This window comes from Cyprinodon tularosa, unplaced genomic scaffold (assembly GCF_016077235.1).
Source record: "Cyprinodon tularosa strain WSP-4 unplaced genomic scaffold, ASM1607723v1 ctg447, whole genome shotgun sequence".
Classification (NCBI taxonomy): Eukaryota; Metazoa; Chordata; class Actinopteri; order Cyprinodontiformes; family Cyprinodontidae; genus Cyprinodon; species Cyprinodon tularosa.
Window position 1 is genome coordinate 287,896 of NW_024039171.1, and position 25,549 is coordinate 313,444.

The 25,549-nt window shown below is 38.0% G+C and overlaps 2 protein-coding genes across 2 annotated transcripts in view; one reads left to right on the plus strand and one right to left on the minus strand.

The window, feature by feature from the left end:
• Nucleotides 1-25,549, plus strand: part of LOC119793251 (synapsin-3-like) — a 152,415-nt gene that overhangs the window by 61,785 nt on the left and 65,081 nt on the right. The window lies entirely within an intron of this gene.
• LOC119793253 (metalloproteinase inhibitor 3) lies at nt 33-23,849 on the minus strand. Its single transcript, XM_038300332.1, has 5 exons — nt 23,638-23,849; nt 10,520-10,602; nt 7,266-7,377; nt 3,262-3,383; nt 33-543 (listed from the first exon to the last, which is right to left on the minus strand). The coding sequence occupies exons 1-5, from the start codon at nt 23,762-23,764 to the stop codon at nt 346-348; spliced, it is 642 nt and encodes a 213-aa protein (XP_038156260.1). The 5' UTR covers nt 23,765-23,849; the 3' UTR covers nt 33-345.

Below are 25,549 nucleotides of genomic sequence, written 5' to 3' on the forward strand. Positions count from 1 at the left end.
ATGTGATTTATTTAGTTTCTATCTTATTTTTAAAATCGATCAAATAATCAGTAGATTAGCTGCTTTGAGTCGGTGGCAGTTCAATTTCTAAAGATCCCGTCACAGACTGGTAATGTCCTGCATAGACTGATGCTAAACATCTGGTGTACCTCTAGGACGGTTGCTGATTGAGTGGGAAAACAATAGAAGCTTGAAGGGCATCAGAAGTGCTACAGACAGGCACTGTAATATATCTGCTCTTTTCTGCCTTTTAAAGAAGGCCGTCACGAGTCCAGTTAAGGTAATCCAAGAGCGGGACAGAAATGGGGTTACAGAGAGTTGGTTTCTGAAGCGACGGGTTTGGAATCAGGGATCAGTAGCGTTGAGGATGGTTTTATCGCGGGTGGCCATGCCCTGGTACCAACTGCAGTAGCCCTCCTTCTGCTGGATGCAGGCGTACTGCCGGGACTGGTAGCCGGGATAGCCAAAGTGGGACAGCATGTCCGTCCACAGGCACTCGTTCTTTGAGGTCACGAAGCATGGCAGGTATTGGCAGGGCTTGATCTACGGAGAAGGAGAGATGAGGTCATTATGAGATCATTTTATTTAGTCATTTAAAAATAACTCAGGAATTGCTTAATTTTTTAAGGATGTCACCAAACATTGCGTGCTTTTTAGGAATGCTACGAAATGTAGTATAGCCACTGAAAATGGCGGGAAAGTAAGAGAGATAAAACATTTCTAGCTCTGCACTGATAAATGGAGCCACATTAGCTAGCTTGGTGGAATAAAGGTCAAATTACATTAGAAAGGTTAAAAAGTTCAATGCATTGTTTTTTTAATGCATGTAAGTCTTAACTTTAGCTAATAAGAGAAATTTTCAGCTAATGACTAGTAAATATAGACACACTAAAAACAATTATTAAATGGTCTAATAATTAACTTTTTAAAAAATATACGTAATTAGGAAAGGAAAGTTTCAGGACTGAATTTAAATTTATCCAGCTAAACTTGTTCATTATTTATCTATAAATAACAGAAATTAACCAAAAACAGACTATTTTACCAAGAAGGTGTAAAGTACCTGGAACTATAAAAGATAAATATCTAAAGTTCCCACTAAAGTCCAGATGCGCCGCTTTTATTTTCAATAATAATGCTTAAAATTCTTAAAATTGAAGAACATTAAACACATTTAATAAAAGTTCCTGTAAAAATTCACCAAAGAAAATACATGAAAAAGTGGATTTTAAGGTTTAAATGTAATAAAATGGAGAAAGAACAGATCAGCAGGCAGGCAGCAGAGAGCTGCTGGAATATTCTGGCTTCCTGGAAGCATCAATGATCAGATGTTTGAACAAAGGGAAACTTTTCAGAGAGCAAAGATGCAAAGTTCCCCCTGATGATGGCCTGTTTTCAGCTGAGGAATGCAAACGGAAGCATCTCGGCTTTTAGGTGGTTTAAGGATTTAGTCGGGCGCCGCGGCGCCGCAGCTTTACACCAGGTGCTCGCTTCATGGATGAATGGAAAGCAACTGACAGGAAGATTAACTTCAGCGCTCTGAGAGGTGATGAAGGGGGAAAAGGCTGGATTCAGTGGAAGGAAAAGTGAATCACCGGCTGCAAAGAGCTGCACTTATCCTGGATATGAATGCAACGGAAAATCACATCTTAGACCCGGCTTCTTATTTTGCCTGATTTTTATAACTAAGCTGTCGGATCTTTAATTTCCAACCTTCAGGATGGGAAGATGTTCAGTCAACTACGGCCTGAGCTCCGATTACAGTCAATGATTATGAAGTTAATTTATTCCATCTTTTATAAATGGAAATTTGAAAGATAAATTCAATCTAAATATGAAATAATAGACTTTATCTAAAAAACTACATTTGTTTTTTCCAATTATTTTTTTTTTTACATATTAGATTTTTTTTATTACTTTGATATTTTCATATTTCTATTTGTTATAAAATTTTCATGTTTATGTTTTTAATGTATGTTTAGATACTTTTTTTTTTACCAATTGCATTCTCTTCTATTGATCTGCATGGACGTTAGCAACGGTTTATTGGTCAAAGGTGAGATTCTGAATTAGACTTAAAGTGAAAGAATTTAATTTATATAACTATCTAAAACTCAGAAATTTGAAAAATTATAAAAATCTAAAATCTGCAGAAAGGTCAAATGAAAAATTTAATTTGAAGAAAAAAAAAATTAAGGTAACATTTTGTATTATACTTAAAGTGAAAAATTTTTTGTCTGTAAATTCAATTTATAAAACTATCTAAAAATCAGAAATTCGAAAAATTATGAAAATCTAAAATCTGCAGAAAGGTCAAATAAAAGATTTAATTTGAAAAAACAAAAAAATTAAAGGTAAAATTTTTTATTATACTTAAAGTGAAAAGAATTTTATCTGTAAACACAATTTGAAAGAATTCAATTTATAAAACTAAATGAAAATCAGAAATTTGCAAAAAAAAATTATGAAAATCTAAAATCTGCAGAAAGGTCAAATAAAAGATTTAATTTGAAAAAACAAAAAAATTAAAGGTAACATTTTTTATTATACTTAAAGTGAAAAGAATTTTATCTGTAAACACAATTTGAAAAAATTCAATTTATAAAACTATCTGAAAATCAGAAATTTGAAAAAAAATTATGAAAATCTAAAAGCTGCAAAAATGAAAAAATAAAAAAATTTAAATTGAAAAAACAAAAAAAAGCAGCAAAGTGTCTCAAGACCTTTTTAGATTAAAGTAAGAACTTTTTTCACAGTTTCATTAGTCGTCAGAGTTTAATATATAGATTGCAATAATAATTGGAACAAATGAACTCCCTAGTGACCAGCATAGTGAACCAATGGGTCCCTCTGCTAATCCCGTTATGCTGATGGTGTCTGAGTGTGCGAGCAGATGTCTGTGGCGGCGCTTTGCAGTAGGAAGTTTGTGACGAAGCTCAGCAGCTGCGCAGCAGGAAGCCGAATGCTTCAGCTGCAACAAACTGGAAAAGAGGAGTTGAACCGTTTCCAGAGCTGTTACCTAATTCCCAGAGATGGTAGTAAAACTTGTTCACTTCTGCAATCATTCAACATCCTTAAGATCTACAACAGGGTACTAAACTGTTCAGAAAAATATATTTATAACTTAATAGAGGGGAACTTTAAAAGTGGCTCCATTAATATATTAATTTGCCTCTATTGTCATTAAAAGAGTCAAAGAGCAGATTAATAGTTTCAGAGTCTGCATCCTCTTCCTGTCGGCTTCATGGTGTTTAGACTCACTCTGCAGTTGCATCCCAGCTGGTAGCGATGGTTGAAACCTTTCTTCTGCGCCAGCGAAAGGCGTTCCCACTTCTCATTAAAGTTGCAGAGCCCCGTGTAAACCTTGTTGTCATAAACGCGACCTGTAGGAGCAGAACGGGGAAAAGATGGGAAATGAGTTTGATTGGTTTTAGTTTAATGGTGTTTATGCTTTAGGTAATATTAAAAACAGCAGGTTAATTTACTCTTCTAGTGATTTCTGAGATGAACTGATGGTTCTGATGTAGATTTAGACCAGAAAGTTCATTTTGATCCATTTTCAGCAGAGAGCCACTTTCTTTATGTTTGCCATCTACCCTGCATGACTTATATTACTATTAACAGGACCTGTTATGGGTTTCTTCCTTTGTTCAAACCCCATCCTTTCAAAGTGTTATTTGTAAAAGGATTTCAGCAGCTTCTCGGTCTTTTGATGGATTTAAAGGGATCTGTGAGGTATTTGAAGTCGTCCATGTTTACAGCAAGCAGAGTGGAGGTTATTCAAAGCAAGTTCAGCCTAAAAGCAGAAACCAAGATGCTAAAGCAGGTTCTCAAAAACTTCCCTGACTTATATTTCTTAAAAGGTACATAATTATGTTATATGCCTTAAAAAAAGACCAAAAACCATTTGATGCTGATGAAATAATGTTTTACAGACTAATTTTCTGTAATGATCATGTTTACAATGTCCTTTTTTCAGCCTAAATGGAATTCCAGCTTTGGGGGCGATGACCTAAACAAACATGGCGCCCTCTGCTGGTAGTACCCCAGAACTATCAGAAAGCTAGATGGGGACTACTAGAGTTCTACCGTCCTTCAATAACTTAGAACTACGGCTAAAACTACTGGCAAAACTAAAGCAAAAGGTACAGCACGGCACAGCCAAAGACCGACTCAGTTATAGTGAATACTTTTTAGAGCCTATTAGAACATAAAGGAGAAATAGAATTTCCATTCCTAGCAATCACAAACAAAAACGCGTAATCAGGGTAAGATTTGATCAGCCGTAGACAGTAAAAAAGGCAATGCTTTCACTGGCTAACGTTAGCCCTGGCTGCTGCAGACGGGCCAACGCTAGCCCTGGCTGCTGCAGACGGGCCAACGCTAGCCCTGGCTGCTGCAGACGGGCCAACGCTAGCCCTGGCTGCTGCAGACGGGCCAACGCTAGCCCTGGCTGCTGCAGACGGGCCAACGCTAGCCCTGGCTGCTGCAGACGGGCCAACGCTAGCCCTGGCTGCTGCAGACGGGCCAACGCTAGCCCTGGCTGCTGCAGACGGGCCAACGCTAGCACAAGTACACAGATTGAGAAACAGCCTGTCTCGCTAGCAAAGTCTTATCTGTTTTGGCTAACAGCAACTTTTAGCTTAGTTAGCTCTGGTGTTAAAGTGAAGCTCAGACTGCCATAAAGCGACACTCTGTTTTTGAGACCCTCACCATCTATCGATACGCACCGAGTGCTTCATATTGACCTGAAAAATCTAATCTAATTAAGCTAATATTTATATCTCTACACTTTAATTTCCAATCCTGAACTTTAAACTTGTTTACCTAAATGATGGCATCTAATGAACCCATATTAAATCAGTACCTTTGTTTTGGAATATCTAAAGGTCATTAGACGTCTATATTTAGCAAACCAGGCCGTCCAGCGTCGCCGCGGCCTGTTAGCGCTTAGGATCAACAGTATCATCACCATTTGTTTCCTTCACAGCGCTGTCAGTGGGGCTTTAACAGGTCACAAGTATGTTCCATTTAGATGTTCCCCCCCAGTGAAGCTCCAGGCCGGGCCAAACCCATGCAGGAGAGCTAAACCCACGCTAAACCAGAGGCCCCTTTAGCTCGATCAAAGGAGATTCCATCAGAGGTTCATCCTCCTCCTAACGCACCCATGGTCATGTAGGCACGACTTATTATAGACGACTTAAGAGCAAAGAGAGAGAGAGTGGCAGAGTGATGTCACTCGTGCCCAGATGGGATAAACATAGCCGTTGTTGCCTGGCAACGCCGGCCCGTCTGCTCCCACTGTGCCGTGGAGTTGCAGTTTTTACAGGTCGGGGACTCGCTGACACCTATATAAGCCAAGTGCTGCAGGGTCCAAAGTAAACAGCATCCCCTGATGGAAATAGCAACTAAGTGCTTGTGCTGGAAAATGCCAGTCGCTTCCTGCTGGCTGTTAATTACAAGCTGTGAGGGAGAGAAAACTGCTGAGACGCAAAGGGAAGCGCCTCTCTCTACAGTAGCAAAGGCTCCGCTAATAATAGAGGAAGACTTTTTGTCTGAAGAAAAATGAAGTCCTCAGGGAGGAGATGCTGGGGGGGGCTAGAATGTTCTCCACGTCTCATTGGACCAAATGAAGCTTATCTAAGTAAAGGGCAAAAGTCTGTTACGCTTATTTGATTACATTCAAATTCTTTTTATGTGACAGAGAAACACAAAGTAGGGCATACTGTAGGCAGAAAGTAGAACAATACCAACTACTAAAATCCAGTTTACCAGTAATCAGAAATAGAGTCCACTGGTTGGTTATCGGTCTCAGTAAACGGCCTTCAGGACTGTGAAGGACAACAGCGTCATAAAAACCAAGGACCATAGCAGATGGGTCAGAGCAGGAGTCTAAAGCAATCAGTAGCTTGAATCCATCAGTGGAACATAGAAAGGTACCAATGAACTTCCAACTAAACCCTAAACCAACTCAAAGAAAAGGGCAAATTGGTATTTAAAACCTATTTATGAAAGAAAACCAACACAGTAACTGTGCATTCTTGCAAAAATGAAGCCTCTCCTTGTTCCCACAATCTATCACCGAACCAATATGGGTTTAGGAAAATAATTATAGAACCGTTTCTGCCTTTATGATGTATTTGAAGCACTTGATGCATGAGATTACTGTCCGGCACTATTTTTATATCCATTTAAAACTTTTAACTCGTCAAACATACAGTAGCAGCCAGTCAAAATGGCCGTTCCCACTCAAGGTCCAGCCAAATGGCTGCAACTCCCGGCTAAATCCCCTCCAACTTCCAGCCGCTGGAGTGACCACTTCACTAAATGACAGGGTCTGACCAGCAGATGGCGCTTCTCTTTAGATCCTAATGTCCACAAATCATGACAGAATATTTTAGTACAAAGATTGATGTTTAAAAAAGAATAGTAGGGACCAGCCAAGGAAAGTGGGGAAACTTTGAATGGCTACTACTGTAGAATTCTGTACCAGTCGCTTTGAGACGCTCCATTCCCAGATCAGATCAAAGCTAGCTTTTCTATTTATTGGACTCGGCTCCAACAGTGTGAACAATTTGTTCTAACATTACGCTGTTTGGGTATTATAAAAGAAGTCCCTCAAGGCTCCATTTTAGGGCCCCTCCTTTCCTCTCTTTCCATGAGCACCCTGGGACAGGGTCTCCGAGATACAGCTGAGCATCTCTATGCAGACGATTCTGTCATTTACTTTCCTAAATTCACAGATCTGCTTGCTTCCTTTGGCACCATTCAGTCTCCAGTTTCAGGAAATGGTTTGGTACTGAATGCAGGAACAACTAAAGCTAGATTATTTGCTAACAGACCGGTTCTTTGACCTCTGTCCAAAACGGTCTCAAAAGGACCGTATTAAACATGTATCATCCTAGTTGGTGTCTATGGAGATATAGTCAATATAAACTCTTTACACATTCTACACACCATCTATCACCGCTGCACTTTGTACCCAGCGATAAGTTGGCCCCTCACTTCATCTTTGAACTGATTTTTCTTAATTTGTAAATCCATTTTGCATTTCGTACCAACGGCTGTGTCTCTGTTGGGTCATTTAGCACCAATAAGTCTGAATGGCCTAATCAAAGTCCAGGCCTTAATCCAGTTGCGCATCTTTGGTAAGAAACTTCATCCAGTCTGACTGAGCTACAGAGACTTTCATAGGGGACCTGTGACATACAGCATCAAGCACAAAACAGGTCAGAGTCAGAGTAGGACTTGTCCAAACGTCTCACCTGTGATCAGGTACTGGTACTTGTTGATCTCGAACTTGACGCCACACAGACTCTCGGCGGCGTAGGTGTAAATGTGCTGCACGTGCTGAACTTTATTGAATCCTTTGTACATCTGGAGGAAAAAATGAGCCGAAGATAGAATCAGAATCAGGAACTGGAAGGAAAATCAGTGGCACTAAAAAAGTCCCGACATGAACAACAGGAAAAGGAAATAACACTTTCTTTATCAGATGTTTTTTTTTTTTTTTTTCTTTTTGTGGAAATAAAAAGCTTCTAATCCTCATTAACTTGGTTGTTATGTTTAAAGTTCCTTTGGGTTGGTACCGAGCCTAAGCTCTGGGTTTGTAGAGGATTGTTTTCCTCTTTTCTTTCTAGTGTAATGCATTTTTCTGAGAACAACAGGAAATCCCTGTTTAGACGCGGCGCTCCCAGTAAAACGGAACAAACTATTACCTCAGCCAGAGGCTGTGGAGCTTTATGGAAGCGGGAGGGATTTGTCCGCTGGGAAAAGTCGCTTTCTAGAAGCAGAAACAACTCTAACACCCAACAACCAGCATCTTGCTTTTTGATGCCAAACGGGATTGTGCATTTAGGGTGCGTGACTCTAACTAAATGTTTAGCTGAGCTGTAATTCCTGCTAATGCTCCGGCCTGGATGCTGCCGCAGCAACGGGCCGCTATCAGCATCTGAAATATGGAGCGTTACGCAAGAATCCAGGGAAAAGGAGGGACCGCCTTTCAGGAGCAGTTTTTACACTGCAAAATCTGAATGAAATCTAAATGAGTCATTTTTCCTTAAAATAAGTGAGTTTTTCCTTGAATTGAGGAGGTAAGTGAGACACTTTGCCAATGGAACAAGACGATCTACATTTAAAATAAGAAAAAGTCATTTTATTGTCTTATTTCAAGGGAATATTATGTAATTTCTTTATTTAAACAGTAAAACTACTCATTCCATTGGCAAATCCTCTGATTTACCTAAAATTAAGGCTAAATACACTTAATTTAAGAGTTATTTACTTTCTAGATGGTTTTTGCAGTTTATTTAGCTGCTAGGAATGAGACTGATGACAGTTTATCAGATGCATTGTCTGGTTTCTTTGTAGATATTCTATGGAGTGACTTTTGTTCCTTGTTTTTGCAAACAAAGACACGATTTATAATAGGAAATTTATAGAAAATGCAATACAGAAATGAAAAAAAAAAGGTTGTGAGAGTAACTTTGTTTTCTCAGATTTTATTTTTTTTATATTTTGTTTTCATATTTGATTTTTTTTTTCTAATTTAATTCTTTAAAAAATTCCCATATTTTATAATTCCAAATTGTTCTTTAGTTTCTTCTACGTTCTTTTAAACATATTTTAGATTTAGTTTGTATTTGATCATTTAAAAAAATTTTTTTTTTGCTAAAATCTTTCTTTTGAATTGCATTTTGCAGATCAAATATTCTTTGGCGCCCAGGAGTAAAGCGAATGTCATAAAGTAATAACTAAAAAACAAAATAAAAATCTAGAACAATAAATTAAAGATAAAATATTATAAAATCTGAAAATATTAAATGTGTAAAAATAATTTGCAAAATAGAATAAAAAAACATCTTTGATAAAATAAAAACCAAGAAAACATAAATTTTACCATCAAAGCCTTTTTTTGTTTTTAAAAGTTTGCCCATAACCCATTTTATTGGCAAACATTCAGCCTTTTACCCCCAAAACACTCATTCATAAACACTCTTATTCTAGACTTTTATTTGAAGTGAAATTATCTTATCATCTCGTTAACATTATAGTCTCTAGATAAGTGCTAGCAGGTAGCAAACCTGGACAGCTACAAAAACAAAAAACATTTTCATCAAATAAAATCTGTTTTACAAACAGGTTAGTCACAAACGCTAAGATTTCTATTTTCAGTCAAAGATCCATCATATTATTCAATTCTATTTCTATAGATTCACATCACTTCATCTCAAAGCACTTTATAGATCCAGATCAACCAGATCATCCAGTCAGATTGATTCAGTTTTCTATCTAAGGAAAACCAGCTGATTGCATCGACTCATTGACTCTTCAGCAATCCCTCACACTAAGCATGCTTGTGGCGACAGTGGAGAGGAAAAACTCCCTTTGAACAGGATTCTAAGAACAAATGATTTACACCCCATTAAAACACATTGCTTCTAAAAATATGAGGAAATCTTTTGTTTGATTATTAAAGCTAATTAGCTAGGCTAACCTAAAGAAAATAAATCCATCAAATCACTTAGCCTAGCTTATGGGTAACAGTTAGGGCTGCAGCTAACGATTATTTAGTAAATTGATTAATCTCTTGATTATTTTTTTTTTTTTCGATCAATGGTTTATTAGTTGACTTTTTACTAAATGAAACCAGGTGAAACTAAAACTTTTCCAATTTAGCAGTTCTGGATAGAGCAGATTAACGGACAAATATTTCTTAAATGCAAAATGTTTTAGTATTTTCTAATTTTTGGTATAATTGTTGCTCTATGTGGGTTTCTCTGTTAGATAAAAGGTATGTTTTAGAATCTCTATACTCGAATAAAAAAATTAGTTGACAATTATTTGAATAATTGATTAATCAGATTAACTGTTTCAGCTCCAATATAATAGGACGTTGATGTGTTTGTGTTCATTTTGTCAGCCTTGGGTGTTTTTCAATCCAGGTTACCAACCAAGAAATCTATCCACTGTAGGTTATTATTTCCATGTCTTTCATTTGGATTTACATCTATGTTTATACCACAGTTTATAAAGACTTGGATTTATTCTATAAAGCTGTAAATACAGAAGTTCTGCTGTGAAAATGCTTCAAACTTGTAATCTGTAATCTACCGTTTTATGCTAAATAAATGTGTCATTGTTCCTTCACATCATTGCTGTTGCCTTTTTAAAGCAACATTGTTCCTATTATGATACTAGTTTGATCCTAATGCACAGAATGCGCAAAAGTTTAAAGTCTGGAAGTGCAAAGTCTAAGAAAATAGATCATGCAAGTATTCATGTCCAGTGGAAAAAACCAAATCCTGTTCTAGATAAAATAATTGTTGCTTCTTAGCAGAGATTTGGCTGAAAGGACTAAATATTGACCCTGATGCTCTAGTTTAGAGTTTTATCTCTAAATAATATATTTAATGATAACATTTCAGTTTATTTAGCAAACAGAAGCTGATGTGAATCTAATTAACAGGTTTTTATTTAGCTTCATGTTTCAACCTGAACTTGGTTTGTTCCTTCTTACCTTCATTTGCTTGACGGTGTAGCGCATTGTTCCGAACGGTCTGTCTCCCAGGAGCTTCTTGCCGACCACTTTAGCTCTGATCACTGTGAAAGAAAGAGACGCACAAATGTTCGTTAAAACTCTGTTTCCGTTTCAATCCCTTTGAGTAATTCAATTCAAAAGAAAGAAAAAAAAAAGGAATGAAACTTTGAAAAAGTTTAAATTCAAGAAAAGGATTTGACAACATCATTAATATTTTCTCAGATTTTTGGTTTATTTTTCATATTTTCATTATTTCTTAATGGATTCTAGGGCTGAAACATTTAATCAGATTAATCTATTATTGATATAATCATCAACTAATTTAGTAAAACATGACTTTAGCTAATGGAGCGACACACTGAGAGCAGGAATTATACCAAGATTGTGAATTTATATTTTGTATTTAAGATAAAAAAACAAAACATTTTTTCTTCTGTCACTCTGCTCTATCCAGAACTCCACAAGTCAAAAAGTTTTTGTTTCACCTGATTTGACTCTGTAAAAAAGTTTCTATAAGGAACCATTTCCTATCTGATTATTATTATCATTAAATAAAAAAAAAAAAAAGAAAAAAAGAAAATCGCCAAATGAATCAATTAGTATTAATTCGAACCAATCGTTAGATGCAGCCCTGAAGGGTTTCATTACTATTTTCTGTGATTATTTTTTTCATTTTGTTTATTTTTCATATCTTAATTTTTCATTTACAAGTTTTTTTATTATTTTAACATTAGTGAATTTTTGTTTTACAGATTAAACTTTTATAAATTGCTTTCTTTTCTAATTACATTTTGCAAAACACAGTCTTTTCACCTTTTGGGGTCAGGGGCAGTTTTTGGTCCTTATGGATGTTATGCTACATTTACACGACAAGCAGCAGAAGAACATAGTTTCCACGCAAAGTCGATGGTTGATGCGCATCAAGGTGCAGCAAAACGTCCTGCAGTGTTTAGAGCATCTGAGGCGCTTCAGAAGCAGCAGATGTTGGAAACATGCAACTCTAGCTGCTGGACGCGCCGCATCAACCAATGAGAGAAGCTGGTCTGGGAGCTGGCAGGGAGTCAGACGCAGCACTGCTGATGCAGAGCGCTATGATCACTCCTCTGAAACAGTTTATTAACGCCTAAATTAACTTCAAATGTAGAAACCTGCCGGCAGAATATGTTGGCTTTTATTATCCTGCCATTGTTCCAGGCAAAGAAAAAGAAGCAGCATGCGCGTTTTTGCTGCTTCTGGCGCCGTCTGAACGTAGCATTAGCAACAATATTTCTGTTGGTCAGGAGCGAGTGTTTCTCTCTTCCAAAATGTGCTTATGGGTTAAAGTGTAAGAATGGGATCCATAAAATGAAATTGGGAAAAAACAAAAGTAAGGAAACAAAATGAAATCAAATCTAAGAAAAAAAGCAAGGTCACTCTGAAAATCTGACTTTATGACTTACACACTTTGAATGCAGTTGTATTTCTGGACTGCATTTTTCTCACTTAGTTCTATTTACAAAATGCAACAATTATGGAACAAAATTCCTTAGATTTGATTTGATTTGAAGGCAGAAATATCCCTCACATAGATCTATAACACTTATTAGCAGGCTCCCATTAGGGATCAACCCGTATTCGGCTATTGGGACGTATCGTCAGGTTGGAGGCCCCTCATGTCAGCAGAGTGAAAACAACATGGCTTTAACTGATACTGGCTTAATGGATCTAACTGAGAAAGATCTGGAACAGGGAGTTTAGAAAAAAGCTTTATTTGAGCTGCTGGCTGAGTCCCGATGCGGGTCCTGCATAAACCATCAGCCTGTGAAGTTACCTGCTGCCCTGAAGACACAACTAACACTGGGCTGGTTGATTATCTTCTCCCAGAGGAATTTTCTTCCCACATTCTCCGTGGGGGGTGGGGGGTGGGGGGGGGGTCGCATTCCCCAGAAAAGAGGCTGCAGAGCCAAACCATGCGTGTGCATGAGTGCATGAGTCGGCGACTTTTACAGGAAGTAATTAAAAGCAGGGGCCGCCCAATTCATCCTGGATGTTGAGGCGGCTGTTTGAACTCAGAGATTATTTAAGTTTTCAATTTTTAAAATGAGCGTTGATGCATTTTACAGGTTTCCTTTATACTTTGTTGAAATTCCTTTTTTTTTTTTTACCTGATGATCTATTTATAGAAATAGCTAAAACACAGTCACATGGTGTTTCATCCACACACCTTTCAAATAGGGCTTTAAAATTTCTACAGCATCATTGGAAACTAGAGGCTCAGACCTTTCAGAGGAGGGGTCAGAGGTCATCGTTTGACCATTTCAGGTGATGTAATCGGCAGCGTTACATGAGTTATTTTTATTTTCTATTCATTTTGCTGATATTATTGGTAAATTTCAATGAAACAAAAGTAGAAGCAAAGTCTTCGTCTCATGCAGGAAGTCTCTAATAATGGAAATCAGCATATTTCTCTGACCAAATTCCCTTTGATGAGTGGAAAAAAAATAGATTTTGCAGTTTTGTGCAGAAATTACATTTCTAGCCTATAGCACAACTTCCATCCAGCTTCAACTGGTCGGTCCAGATGTGCTTCAGTTCTAATCTAGATGTGGATCTATAAAGTCTGAGGGTTCATCCAGAGTTTCTAACGGGTTTTATGGTGTTTTTAATTGTTTATTTTGGAGGAAAAAAAATTGTGTGAGGCTAAAAAATTTTCATTTTTTTGTTTAATCACCTATACAGGTGCTGGTCATAAAATTAGAATATCATGAAAAAGTAGATTGATTTCAGTAATTCCATTTAAAAAGTGAAACTTGTATATTATATTCATACATTACATACAAACTCATATATTTCAGATGTTTATTTTGTTTAATTTTGATGATTACAAATGACAACAAATGAAAATCCCAAATTCATCATATCAGAAAATTAGAATATTACTGAAGACCAATAAAAACAAAGGATTTATAGAAATGTTGGCCAACTGAAAAGTATGAACATGAAAAGTATGAGCATGTACAGCACTCAGTATTTAGTTGGGCCTCCTTTGGCCTGTATTACTGCAGCAATGCGGCGTGGCATGGAGTCGATCAGTCTGTGGCACTGCTCAGGTGTTATGATAGCCCAGGTTGCTCTAATAGTGGCTTTTAGCTCTTCTGAATTGTTGGGTCTGGTGTATTGCATCTTCTTCTTCACAATACCCCATAGATTTTCTATGGGGTTAAGGTCAGGAGAGTTTGCTGGCCAATTAAGAACAGGGATACCATGGTCCTTCAACCAGGTACTGGTAGCTTTGGCACTGTGTGCAGGTGCCAAGTCCTGTTGGAAAATGAAATCTGCATCTCCAAAAAGTTGGTCAGCTGCAGGAAGCATGAAGTGCTCTAAAACTTCCTGGTATGTGGCTGCGTTGACCCTGGACCTCAGAAAACACAATGGACCAACACCAGCAGATGACATGGCACCCCAAACCATCACTGACTGTGGAAACTTTACACTGGACTTCAAGCAACGTGGATGAAGTGCCTCTCTTCTTTTCCTCCAGACTCTGGGACCTTGATTTCCAAAGGAAATGCAAAATTTACTTTCATCAGAGAACATGACTTTGGACCACTCACCAGCAGTCCAGTCCTGTTTCTCTTTAGACGCTTCTGACGCTGTCTGTGGTTCAAGAGTGGCTTGACACAAGGAATGCGACAGCAGAAACCCATGTCTTTCATACGTCTGTGTGTGGTGGTTCTTGAAGCACTCACTCCAGCTGCAGTCCACTCTTTGTGAATCTCCCCCACATTTTTGAATGGGTTTTGTTTCACAATCCTCTCCAGGGTGCGGTTATCTCTCTTGCTTGTACACTTTTTTCGACCACATCTTTTCCTTCCCTTCGCCTCTCTATTAATGTGCTTGGACACTGAGCTCTGTGAACAGCCAGCCTCTTTAGCGATGACCTTTTGTGTCTTGCCCTCCTTGTGCAAGGTGTCGATGGTCGTCTTTTGGACAACTGTCAAGTCAGCAGTCTTCCCCATGATTGTGTAGCCTATAGAACTAGACTGAAAGACCATTTAAAGGCTTTTGCAGGTGGTTTGAGTTAATTAGCTGATTAGAGTGTGGCACCAGGGGCCATCAATTTTGAACCTTTTCACAATATTCTAATTTTCTGATATGATGAATTTGAGATTTTAATTTGTTGTCATTTGTAATCATCAAAATTAAACAAAATAAACATCTGAAATATATGAGTTTGTATGTAATGTATGACTATAATATACAAGTTTCACTTTTTAAATGGAATTACTGAAATCAATCTACTTTTTCATGATATTCTAATTTTATGACCAGCACCTGTAAATCCAACATGGTGACATTTCAAATATTGGTTCCACCTGAAATATATTCCTCAATGTCTTTCTGTCACATAAATACAAACTATTTTATTTCTAATTTATAGTTTAGGAGCTGAACTTGCTTTAATTCAAACATGTAATTTCAGGTGGAATTTGCTGCTAAGACCTTCTGGGCTGAAGGGGTTAAAATAAAATTTCTCAGGTCATATTTTATTATATTTTAGAAACTTTACTCCTATTGGCATAAAGAGGTGCTGCCTTACCGTTGCAGAGTTTTAAACATGGCGGTAGAAGCAGTAGAGTGAGAAGTTCCTGACAGACGCTAACTTTCCTGTCAGCGTTTCATTTAAACGCTTTAACCGCGTCATAAAAACCATCTAAAGCAAACACTGTTGATGTGAGGATCAGCACGCCGCTTCCTGCCCGCCGCACGCTTCCTGACCTTTCCCTGGAACTTTCCTTCATCTATTCATCCATCAACTCCTCTAATTTGATCCAAAAGCACTTCATTACTAAATTCACCCAAACTCTGTTTGACAGACGCCTGCCGCTGCCTTTCCAGCTCAACCTGCCAACAATTACTCAGGAATCTGCAGACTCTACTGGATACTCTGTAGAGTCGGCCCCTATCATTATTTTAACATTTCACTGCAGAAACCTGTTTCCGACGCCGTCCTCTCCTCAAAAAGCGGGCTTAGAAAAAAAAAAAAAAAAAAAAAAAAAAACAACCCGAGCTGGAGGAACATCAGCCAATGACGTAGCTCCATATTAACACTGCTGGCTGGCAGCCGCCAACTGAGCAATGATGGTGTTATTTCCAGTGGGAATGTGTGAAAGGCTCTGAATGTTCTGGGGGATCCTGCTTCTGTTGGTGTTTGGGTGCAATTCCCTGGAAAAAGCTTAAAGGAATAGTACACCCAAAACATGATTAGCCTTCATTTTCTACTCACCCCCATGCTGAACACCACTCTGGAGTACTTTTTTGATATCTCAAATGCATCTGGAGATCTGGGAGGCTTCTTGCTGTCTGCTGACATTCAAATAATGGAGGTCTATGGCGCCCGAGGCAGAAAGGTCCATAAAAGTCCACAAAAAACGTGTCAATATTCCTCCATACTGCTCGTCCAATGTATTCCAAGTGTCCTGAATGGGTAGCGTCCATAATTTACTCGAAACTAAGTCATTTAGAATGTTTTTAGAGCATAAACAGTAGTGTATAGGATTTCCTAAAAGCGCGTTCACGAGTCTACGGAAACCGCGGCAGACCAAACCAGATGAAAGTGCGCATTCAGCTCGGCAAAGAACTCATGCTCTTCCTCAACACTGAAGTCCTCAGACATTTTTCTTTTGTTGTTTCTTTCTTTGCACAGGTAAACAGCACATTTCTTCTTCTACGCTTGCATTATCGGCAGAGCAGACGCTGAATGCGCACTTTCATCTGGTTTGGTCTGCCGCAGTTTCCGTAGACTCGTGAACGCGCTTTTAGGAAATCCTATACACCTCTGTTTAGGCTCTAAAAACATTCTAAATGACTTCGTTTCGAGTAAATTATGGACGCTACCCACTCAGGACACTTGGAATACATTGGACGAGCAGTATGGAGGAATATTGACACGTTTTTTGTGGACTTTTATGGACCTTTCTGCCTCGGGCACCATAGACCTCCATTATTTGAATGTCAGCAGACAGCAAGAAGCCTCCCAGATCTCCAGATGCATTTGAGATATCAAAAAAATACTCCAGAGTGTTGTTCAGCATGGGGGTGAGTAGAAAATGAAGGCTAATCATGTTTTGGGTGAACTATTCCTTTAAAGCTGCGTTCATAGTGAAGGCGTAAAGCCCCCATCCGCAGACACTCTGCTGCACCTCTCTAAAATTGCAGACAGGAGGCCTCTGATTGGTCAATTCTCCATCCGCTCTACACTACGGCTTGTTTCGTTTGTCCGACCGCCATTGTGGAAAACGACTCTAGCCTCTAAATAACCAAAGCTAACGCATCTAAAAGGGTTTTTACTTTAATATGCTATTTTTTTCTAACCAAAGTAGCCAAATGCATTTATTAGGCCTTTAATGATAGATAAGTGAGTTCAAACCCTCCCTACCAAAACATATCTCCCCTTCCCAGCTCGGCTAATGTGAAATCCCTGCAAACATTCATCTTCTGCAGAGAAATCTTTGTGCAAATTCTTGTGAGTAGGAGGCTTTTCATAGTGAGAGAGGTAACCAGGATGTGACAGAAATAAAGTGAATCCATTTTTCACTCGGATCCACTGCCTAGAGGAAGGGATTATAAAAACAGGTTGAGTGCTAATGCTAAAAATTCAGTTCAGCCTACATAGTGTGACAGAATGCAGCCATAACAGGGGTTGGGTTAATGTGTAACTTAGAAAAAACAGACATTTAAAGAGGACATAGGAATATATGCAAATTTCTATAAACTATGTAGTATTGCCTGGTTTCCTCCAACATTTAGATCTATATTTATGAAACCATAGTTACAGTTTCCCTGGTTTATTATTGGACTACTGGTGGAAGATCAGAGGTTTTACCTTAATGGCCAATCATCTATTGTCTGTTCTTGGACTGTAGATAGAATAGAAAATCCCTTTATTCTCCCGCAATGGGAAAATGGTGGTATTACAGCATCAAGAGGTTATAGCAGCATGAAAATGGTCACACAATGTGGACCTTAAGAAAGTGATAAGAACAGAAAAGAAAACAGAATGACAGCAGCAGGTTATTTAACTGACTAAGGTAGAAACTGTGCAGAATCAGCCTGAATGGAAGAACTGGTTGAGGTTGTTGGGAACAGTGGTGGTTCTAGAGTCTTCCAGCTGCTGGGAGGAAGGATCTGTGATAACGCTCCCTGGTGCATTTAAGGTGCAGCAGTCTGTCACTGAAGGAGTTCTGCAGTTCAGCAATACAGCCAGAGTATTCCAGAGTACGGCATACTGCAAAAATAAAATGGCCGTCTTTATTATTACTGATTTTTCAGACATTAAAGAAACAAAGAACCATCTTATAGCTATGCTTTCCACATGTTTTATTAATCCTGAAAGTCTTTAACAATTCCTGCACCAGCCAGCAAACATTATAAGTAGGGATGCACGATATTGGGATTTAGGCCGATATCCGATATGCCGATATTTTAAAACTCATGTAGCCGATAACCGATATCGATACCGATACTAAAGCTGGACAAAAATAAGTAGTCATTGAAAATAGCAGTTTTGTTATCCATTTCTGACACTTTGAAAAATAATATACTCAAATATATTTTCATATGCTGATATCAAATAGATTTTTAAAAACGCGGTATTGATCTATTTTACTTTCAAAATCTCGTGAAATTTCATTGTTCTGTTACAAACTCTCGTGATTTTTTGCAAATTCTTATGAGATTTTGTTAGTAAAATAGATCGATACCGCGTCAATATATCAACGTATAAAAATATGGCAAAATTTCGTGAATTTTCGGGGGATTTCGTAGCATAACGATGACATATAGCTATATTTCATTAGTAAAAGAGATTGATATGGTGTTTTTAAATGGCAATATATCAGCATATGAAGATATTGGGATATTTTAATGTATCAATATTTTTTCCCTCGTCTGTAGAAGTTTTTAAGTCTGTAAAAAAGTTTTTTAAGGAAGAAGTAGTAGTATTTTTTTTTTTTTTTTTTTTTAGACTTTAGAAACTCAGAAGCTGATCAAATATCGGGTTAAATATCGGTGGGGTGGCCGATGTCCGATATTCAGTTTTGTGGCCGATACCGATAGGGGGCCGATTATATCGTGCATCCCTAATTATAAGGTCAACGTAGGTCAGGGATCCTCGGGTCCAGACCTCCAGAACCATCATCCAACAACTTCTGAATACATCCACCTCCAGCTGCGTGTAAAAAATGGCCGAATTCCTCATCAGCATCTGAGTCAGTTCTAAAGAACCCTGCAGGAAACCTTTCTTTAGGTCCAGGTGTGTTAGAGGAGGGACACATTTAGAAAGTTCACGGTGGTAGCACTCTTTAGGAGCATCATTCAGGACTGGAAAAAATCCATTAAAGTTCAATAAACTTGCATAAATAAACTCAAAGTCGTCCATTAATCTATAAAGATTAAAAAATTCAAAAGAACCGACTGCTGGGTTGGAGAGGGGGTCACTTTATATTGTATATAGCTATATATATATATATATATATATATATATATATTTGCAACATCAACACCAAGTCAAATTCCTTGTAATTGCAAACCTGTGGAAGAAAGTCAGTCTCATTAGAATCTGCCTTTTTTGTAGTACATCGAATTTTAAACTGATTTTTTTACATATTGATATCCTTTTATCTGGTGAAAATTCCGCTGCAATAAAATTCAGATGCAAAAAATGTGCCTGTAAAAACCTTTTGGTGAAGTGAAGCCAAACCAATCCACGCTGGATGCAGTAAAGCAGCTTCTAGCCAATGAAATTAGCTCATTTAGTCTAAAAATAGCCACTTCTTCTGGATCGTACCATTTTTGCAGCTGATTTTTAGCACATTTTTACCTGATAATAAATCAGCGTAAGGATTTAATTGTGTAAAAAAATGTGGTGTTTAAAAGTCGATGTAAATAAAAAGGCAGATTCCAATGAGTCTGAATGTTTTTCTTCCATTCAAACCTACTTGGCTGTAAACTGGATTCAGATTCTGGAAAAGCGTTTCTATTCCGGCTGAAACTAATGATTAGTTTAAAAATTGATGAAAACACTTTGAATGCAAAATGTGATCAAATAGGAATATTTACTGATTTTTTTTTTTTTAAACTTTGTCTCTCGTTTCAGTTCTGATGAACTTTACAAGGAAAGTTTTTTTGGGCAGAGTTTCCTTTAGCAATTACATAACAGTTTGCAAATATTCCATCACTTCATTAGCTTTAAAGTTTCCAGTGAAGGTCAGACATTCCAGGGTTTAACTAACACAGCGTCTAATATATTCCTCGTTTCTAAGGTACCTGTTATCAGGTTACATCTTTAATCTGAGTTCCTAAATGTATATTTTATTTTAAACCTCGCTAAAGCAGTGAGATCATAGTTTAGTGTCATAATCTAAATGCTGTGATGGGTGTTTTTTGGGCCATTGTCCACAGCCCCCACAGGGGGGAGGAGGCTGAGCTGGAGATTTGATACGCCTGGATCGGGGGGGGATAAACATCCCAGGCTCGTCCGGAATCCCAACTCTGACATCTCCTCGTATTTCATCCAACGTTCAGGAAAACCCTGTAAGCCTCCTGCTCTTACATAACGCGCCTCACTGCAGGAGTCTGAATCCCGCTTATCAAGCCGTCACCTGTGACACCGCAGAGGAGGAAGTGAGCTTCGAACCGCCAGGAAGCCTAAATAGAACCCAATATAAACATAAATCAAATCCAAAGCAAAGTTTGTTTTGGTTCGAGAAGCTTTTCTCTGCAGAACAAATCAGTCTCAGCAGGAATTCCTTGGAGGTGAACCAGGGAATGGTGCAACCTTGTAACGGCGTTCTCCTGCCACCCGTTCATCCAGGAACAAGCTTATTAACAAACCTTCGCTCTGACCTGGCAGACGGCCATGATCTTCCTTAGGAGCGGACCTTTAGTGATTGACCTGTTCCAACAAAGCCAATTAGGTCCCTGAATGTGTCACAGTTAAATAACATCTAGATCTGTCCATCAGCGGTTCTATGGCCGTCGATTCAACCTGAGCAGGAGTTGAAAAACTAGAAAAACGCCTCGCTTGACAATATTCCTCACAGCGTAAACAGAGCGGCCTCCATAACCCAGTTTCCAGGGCTTTTTCTTTGCCGTTCTTTTTTAGCGGTGCTGGTGGGCGATGATGATGAGGATGATGATGATGGGCTGGGGCCAAAAAAACAAGAGCAACAAGCTTTGAACTCCCCTCCAGGTCTTAAAGCGGGAACATCCAGGCTGGTTGGCTTTGATGTCGACAGAGAAAATTACAGGGTTTCTCTCTCATCACCTGAATGCCCCCCCCTTCATGTTGCCAGACTCTGAGTGTTAGAAGCAGAAGCAGACCTTCTTTACGCATTCTTTACGTCCAGATTATTCAGCAGCAATAGATCTGGGAGCAGTTTCTGAACGACTGCGAGTTTCCAAAGCAAATCTGAATCTAAGCCTTGGAAACAGGATTGGTTGAATGTTCCCATTGATGTCCAACATCAGCAGCCATCCAAACCGCTAAAAGGTGTCAGATTACTGTTTGAGGAGCTTCATTTTCACTCAATCCAACTGGGTCACTTGGCTGAATTTGCATTAAAAGGTTTAATGATTTAACATTTATATAAAGACCTTATAAAAAGCCGAGGCACCAAAGAAAAGCTACCAGTGAAAATAAACAGATACGCTAACGATCCTGTAATATTAGAAATACATGTGAAGGAAGCAGCAGGTAAGCTTTATTTCTGTCACGCTTTACACCATCAAAACTAAAACTGTTTGGTGAATTTATTTATTTTATACCATTTTCTTTGGGCTCACTTGGAAAATACACCACTTCACTATTTTCACATAACCAAGCTGCTAACATTTAGAAAAATACCGGATTATGTGTTAGAATTATGGTTTTAAAACATCAAAAAAAAAAAAAAAAAAAAAATCAACCCACTATTATTTGCTTAATGGTTAGATTAAAATTTGTTCCATTCAATTAATTAATGACGTCCGATTGGTTTCTTTCAGCGCTGTAGTTCACCTGCCGTCCACTGAATGGCGCTGTTGTTCATTCTTCAGCGGCGTCTCGCTGCTATTTGCAGGTAATGATAGAGTGGAGGCGACGCTGGAGCAGAAACCTGAATAATCTGGGATTATTCACGCCCTTTAATGGAGATTAAAATGTTTTGTTTGTAAATATAAACACTTGATAAAGTTCTCGGTTATGAATAGCGCACATTTAGCCGCCTGTTCAGGCTAAAGCTAAGAGCTACGTCACTGTTAGCGTCCAACAAAAGTGGCAAATAGTCTGACGGTATGTTGGAGCGACATATCGCGCCTTAAATGATGGTTTTTAATCTTACAGCACTGGAAGTAATACGTGTTTCCCTTATTTTATTCAAGTTTTTTAATTTTTTATTTAGTAATCTAATAAGTTCCTGTAGTTCTTCAAATTAAACACAGATTAACAGCTAATGCTATGAAATGATCGACACCATCGCAGCACTGAAGCTGTAAAATGTAACGTTTTTAAAGCTTAAAGGGTTTTCCATAAGGTGCAAAAAAAAAAAGAGCTGGAGTGACCAATATCTTCTAAAGATGCCCTTCCCCAACCTGTTTCTGCTGGCTGGAAAATGCTAAAAAGGATCTAATTTAATCTACATGAAAATAAATTCTAAATATGCTATAAATAACATTATTAATTGCATATTAATATCTCAGATTAGGTTCATTTGTTGGTATTTAAACAGATTTAATAAACTTTCCTTTTGTTTTAAATAAAGTTTGCATAGAATCTCAGATTCTTTCATAAAACTTCAAGTCAATAATTGAAACGTCAAAATGTGGTATCTGGTTTATCAGAGCCACCCTGCCTCCCTAAACCAGGCCCCATTCCCCGGGGGTGGGGGGCTAATCCAGGAGTGCTAATCCAGGTCCCGAGTTGATATTATTCTGGGCTGCAGGGTGAGCATGTCCAGGTAGTAAAACTGGCTGTGTGACGCCTGCTTTACTGCTGGCTGTCCATCACAGAAATCCCACACAGAGGAGATAAATAAAGATCTTATAAAAACATCAAAGCGTTTTAAAGCCTCTGGTTCTGCACACGCTCAAACATTAACGCACTCCACCAAAATTCAACTATATTTACGTTCATGCCGCCCTGGGCAGGGAGCCATCAGAACAGCAGGCACATTTCTCTGGATGCAACATTTCCACATGTGACTCATTTAATACCTCATTTACAAACAGTAAATATCCTCAATTTAGAGAGAAAAGGAACATTAAGGCAGCAGAAAAAAGAAGATATAATAATAGTCAGAGATGTAGAGATTCTCACAGCCTCTACAGACACAGAGGAGTTTATTATAAACTTAGTTAAATTGTTTTACTTTAGATAAACTGATCCAGGTGTTGCTAAATATCAGGGCTGCAACCAGTGGCCCCTCCAGACATGTTTCATCGCGGGGCCCCAGATGGGGCCACTAAAACTCCTGGGGTGGCCACTGAAACTAAAAGCCATAATGTCCTATGGGGGTAAAGCTGCCTGCAGAAATCAAACACAGATCCTGGTTTATTCTGTGATGTTTAATGTTCAGCTGCTGGCTGTGCAGAATGGGAGAGATGATAAACTGACCACCCTGTGCAATACCATGGCCAGCCTCCTGGTGGCGCCACTGGCTGATTTTGCTAATCGATTAATCTGATGATTAATAATCTGATAGTAAAAGGTTCCTAAATAAAGACTTTTTGTGAAATAAAGCTTTTCTACTGGAAAATTTCTGGATTATAGAGCAGATTGACAGAAAAAAAAAAAGATTTCTATCTTAGATGCAAAATATTTTTCTACAATCTTGGTATAATTCCTGCTCTCTGTGGGTCCCTCTGTCAGCTAAAGGCAGGATTAACAGTCTCTATAATCCAGTTAATGATTAATCAATTACTGAATTAAATAATTTCAATAATCTGATTGTTTCAGCTCTAATTAATCTATAATAAATCCAGCTTTCTAATCTAATCCTAATTTCCAGTGTTAATGAAGTAACTGAATGATCTCAGGTGCGTCTCTTTGATGTGATGCTGAAGGAAAGAATAAAACTCACCGATGTCGGCGTTGCAGAAAGCGTCCTGCGGGTGAGAGAGCGCGCAGGAGCAGCTGTCAGTCATCTGCGGGCTGCAGAGGAGCAGCAGCAACAGCGGGCTGCTCAGGTGCTGCATGGCGGACAGCATGGCTCCAAACTACCAGTGATAATCTGCCTGAGAGAGCTGGATCACTTCACCTCCTGCAGGGAGTCACTCCTTCTGCCGGAGCAGAGGAGGACAGCCGCTCATATAGCCGCGCGCCTCAGACACGCCCCCCCATCCCTCCTCCTCCTCTCAGACTGTACAGCGCGCGGCCGCAGCGGCCAATCAGAGCCCTGCGATGCCCTGAAAATGACGTAGCTTCTCAAACTTTCACCCCCCCCATTCGCCTCCAGTTTGACCAAATAAAACTGCAAAAACAGAGAAGAGGAAAGTTATTTAATCACAGGGAAAATGATAAAAAGATAAAAAATGTGATAAAGAAATTAAATGATTGGTTACAGGAGAAACATCAAAGCTTTTGATCTGCCTAAAATCATTAGAATAAAGAAGCAAACTAACAGCATTGATGAAAAGTTTGACTTTTCTGCGTCTAAATGGGTCTAAATCTATGGAGTGGAGTTTGTTCCATTATTGTTGCAAAAAGAAAACAAGTGGAAATTTAAAAAAAACCGAAAAAAAAAACATGTTTGTTAAATGGAAATGTCAAATAAAATGCAATTAAGAAAACAAACCTTACAAGTTTATTATTAAAAAAGTAACTTTTGCTTTTTTTCTTACATTTTACATTTGTTCTTGTATTTTCAAGATTGTATTCTCTTTATTTCTGTGGGCGGGATTTCCTTTTTCTATTGGTCAGCATGGACCAATGTCCTACATTTATTTTTTTTTAAATGTCTTAATTTCAGTTTGAGTTTTATAAATTCTTTTTATTTTGCATTTCAATTATCTCGTTGCACTCGACGCATTTCAACTGGTCTGAAATGAACGTAAAAAAAAAACGTTTTTAATTGTTTGTTTTGGACTCGAAGTGAAATAGAATTTGATCTAAAAAATTAAATTTATAAGAATGCAATCTGTAAAAGAGAAATGTAATAAAATAAAATAAATAAAATTCAAAAACATACATTTGAAAAAAAATTAAGCTGAAATGACCAAAAAAAAATTAAGCTGAAATGACCAAAAAAAATTAAGCTGAAATGATCAAATCTGTAGACAAAAATGTCAAAATAAGTTTGAAAAATAAAATAAAAAACAGAAATAGAAACAATGTATCAATTGACTCTTAAAACATTTTTATTTTTGGATGAACTTTTTTACATTATTTTCACTTTAAGTCCAACATAATGTTAATATAAAAATTTGTCTTTGCTCCGTTTGCTGAATAAAGTTGTGAAGTTGTCACTGAAGGTGGGATAAGTTTTCTAGAATCTTCCGTGTGTCTGGATTTGTGTCTAGACTCCATTGGACCATCTGCCGATGATCCTAAACTGTCTGTAGACGGGATCTACCATGCCCCCCCCCCCCCCCCCCCCCCCGATGCTTTAATCAGCTCTATAACCTTTACAGAAAATAATTATTTATACACACGGTCAAAAGCAGCTTTTAATTTGACAACTTTGTTTTTTTTCCATCTATGAAGTGAATTTTGTTCCATTTTTATTGTAAGCAACAGTATTATCTATCTAGATATCTAAAAAAAATGAAATCCAAGAAAAAACAAACTGCAGTTTTCTCATATTTTTCTTTTTATTGTTTTTTTTGTATTTTTCCAGATTTCATTTGCTCATTATTTTTTCCTGTTTTTAAACATATTTTATATTTAATATATATTTGTTTTTACTTCAAACACAAATGCTCACTCTTGACCAATAAAAATATTGTTGCTAGTACTGACCAATAGAAATGCGTCTTTGCTCCTCGCTCCAGAGG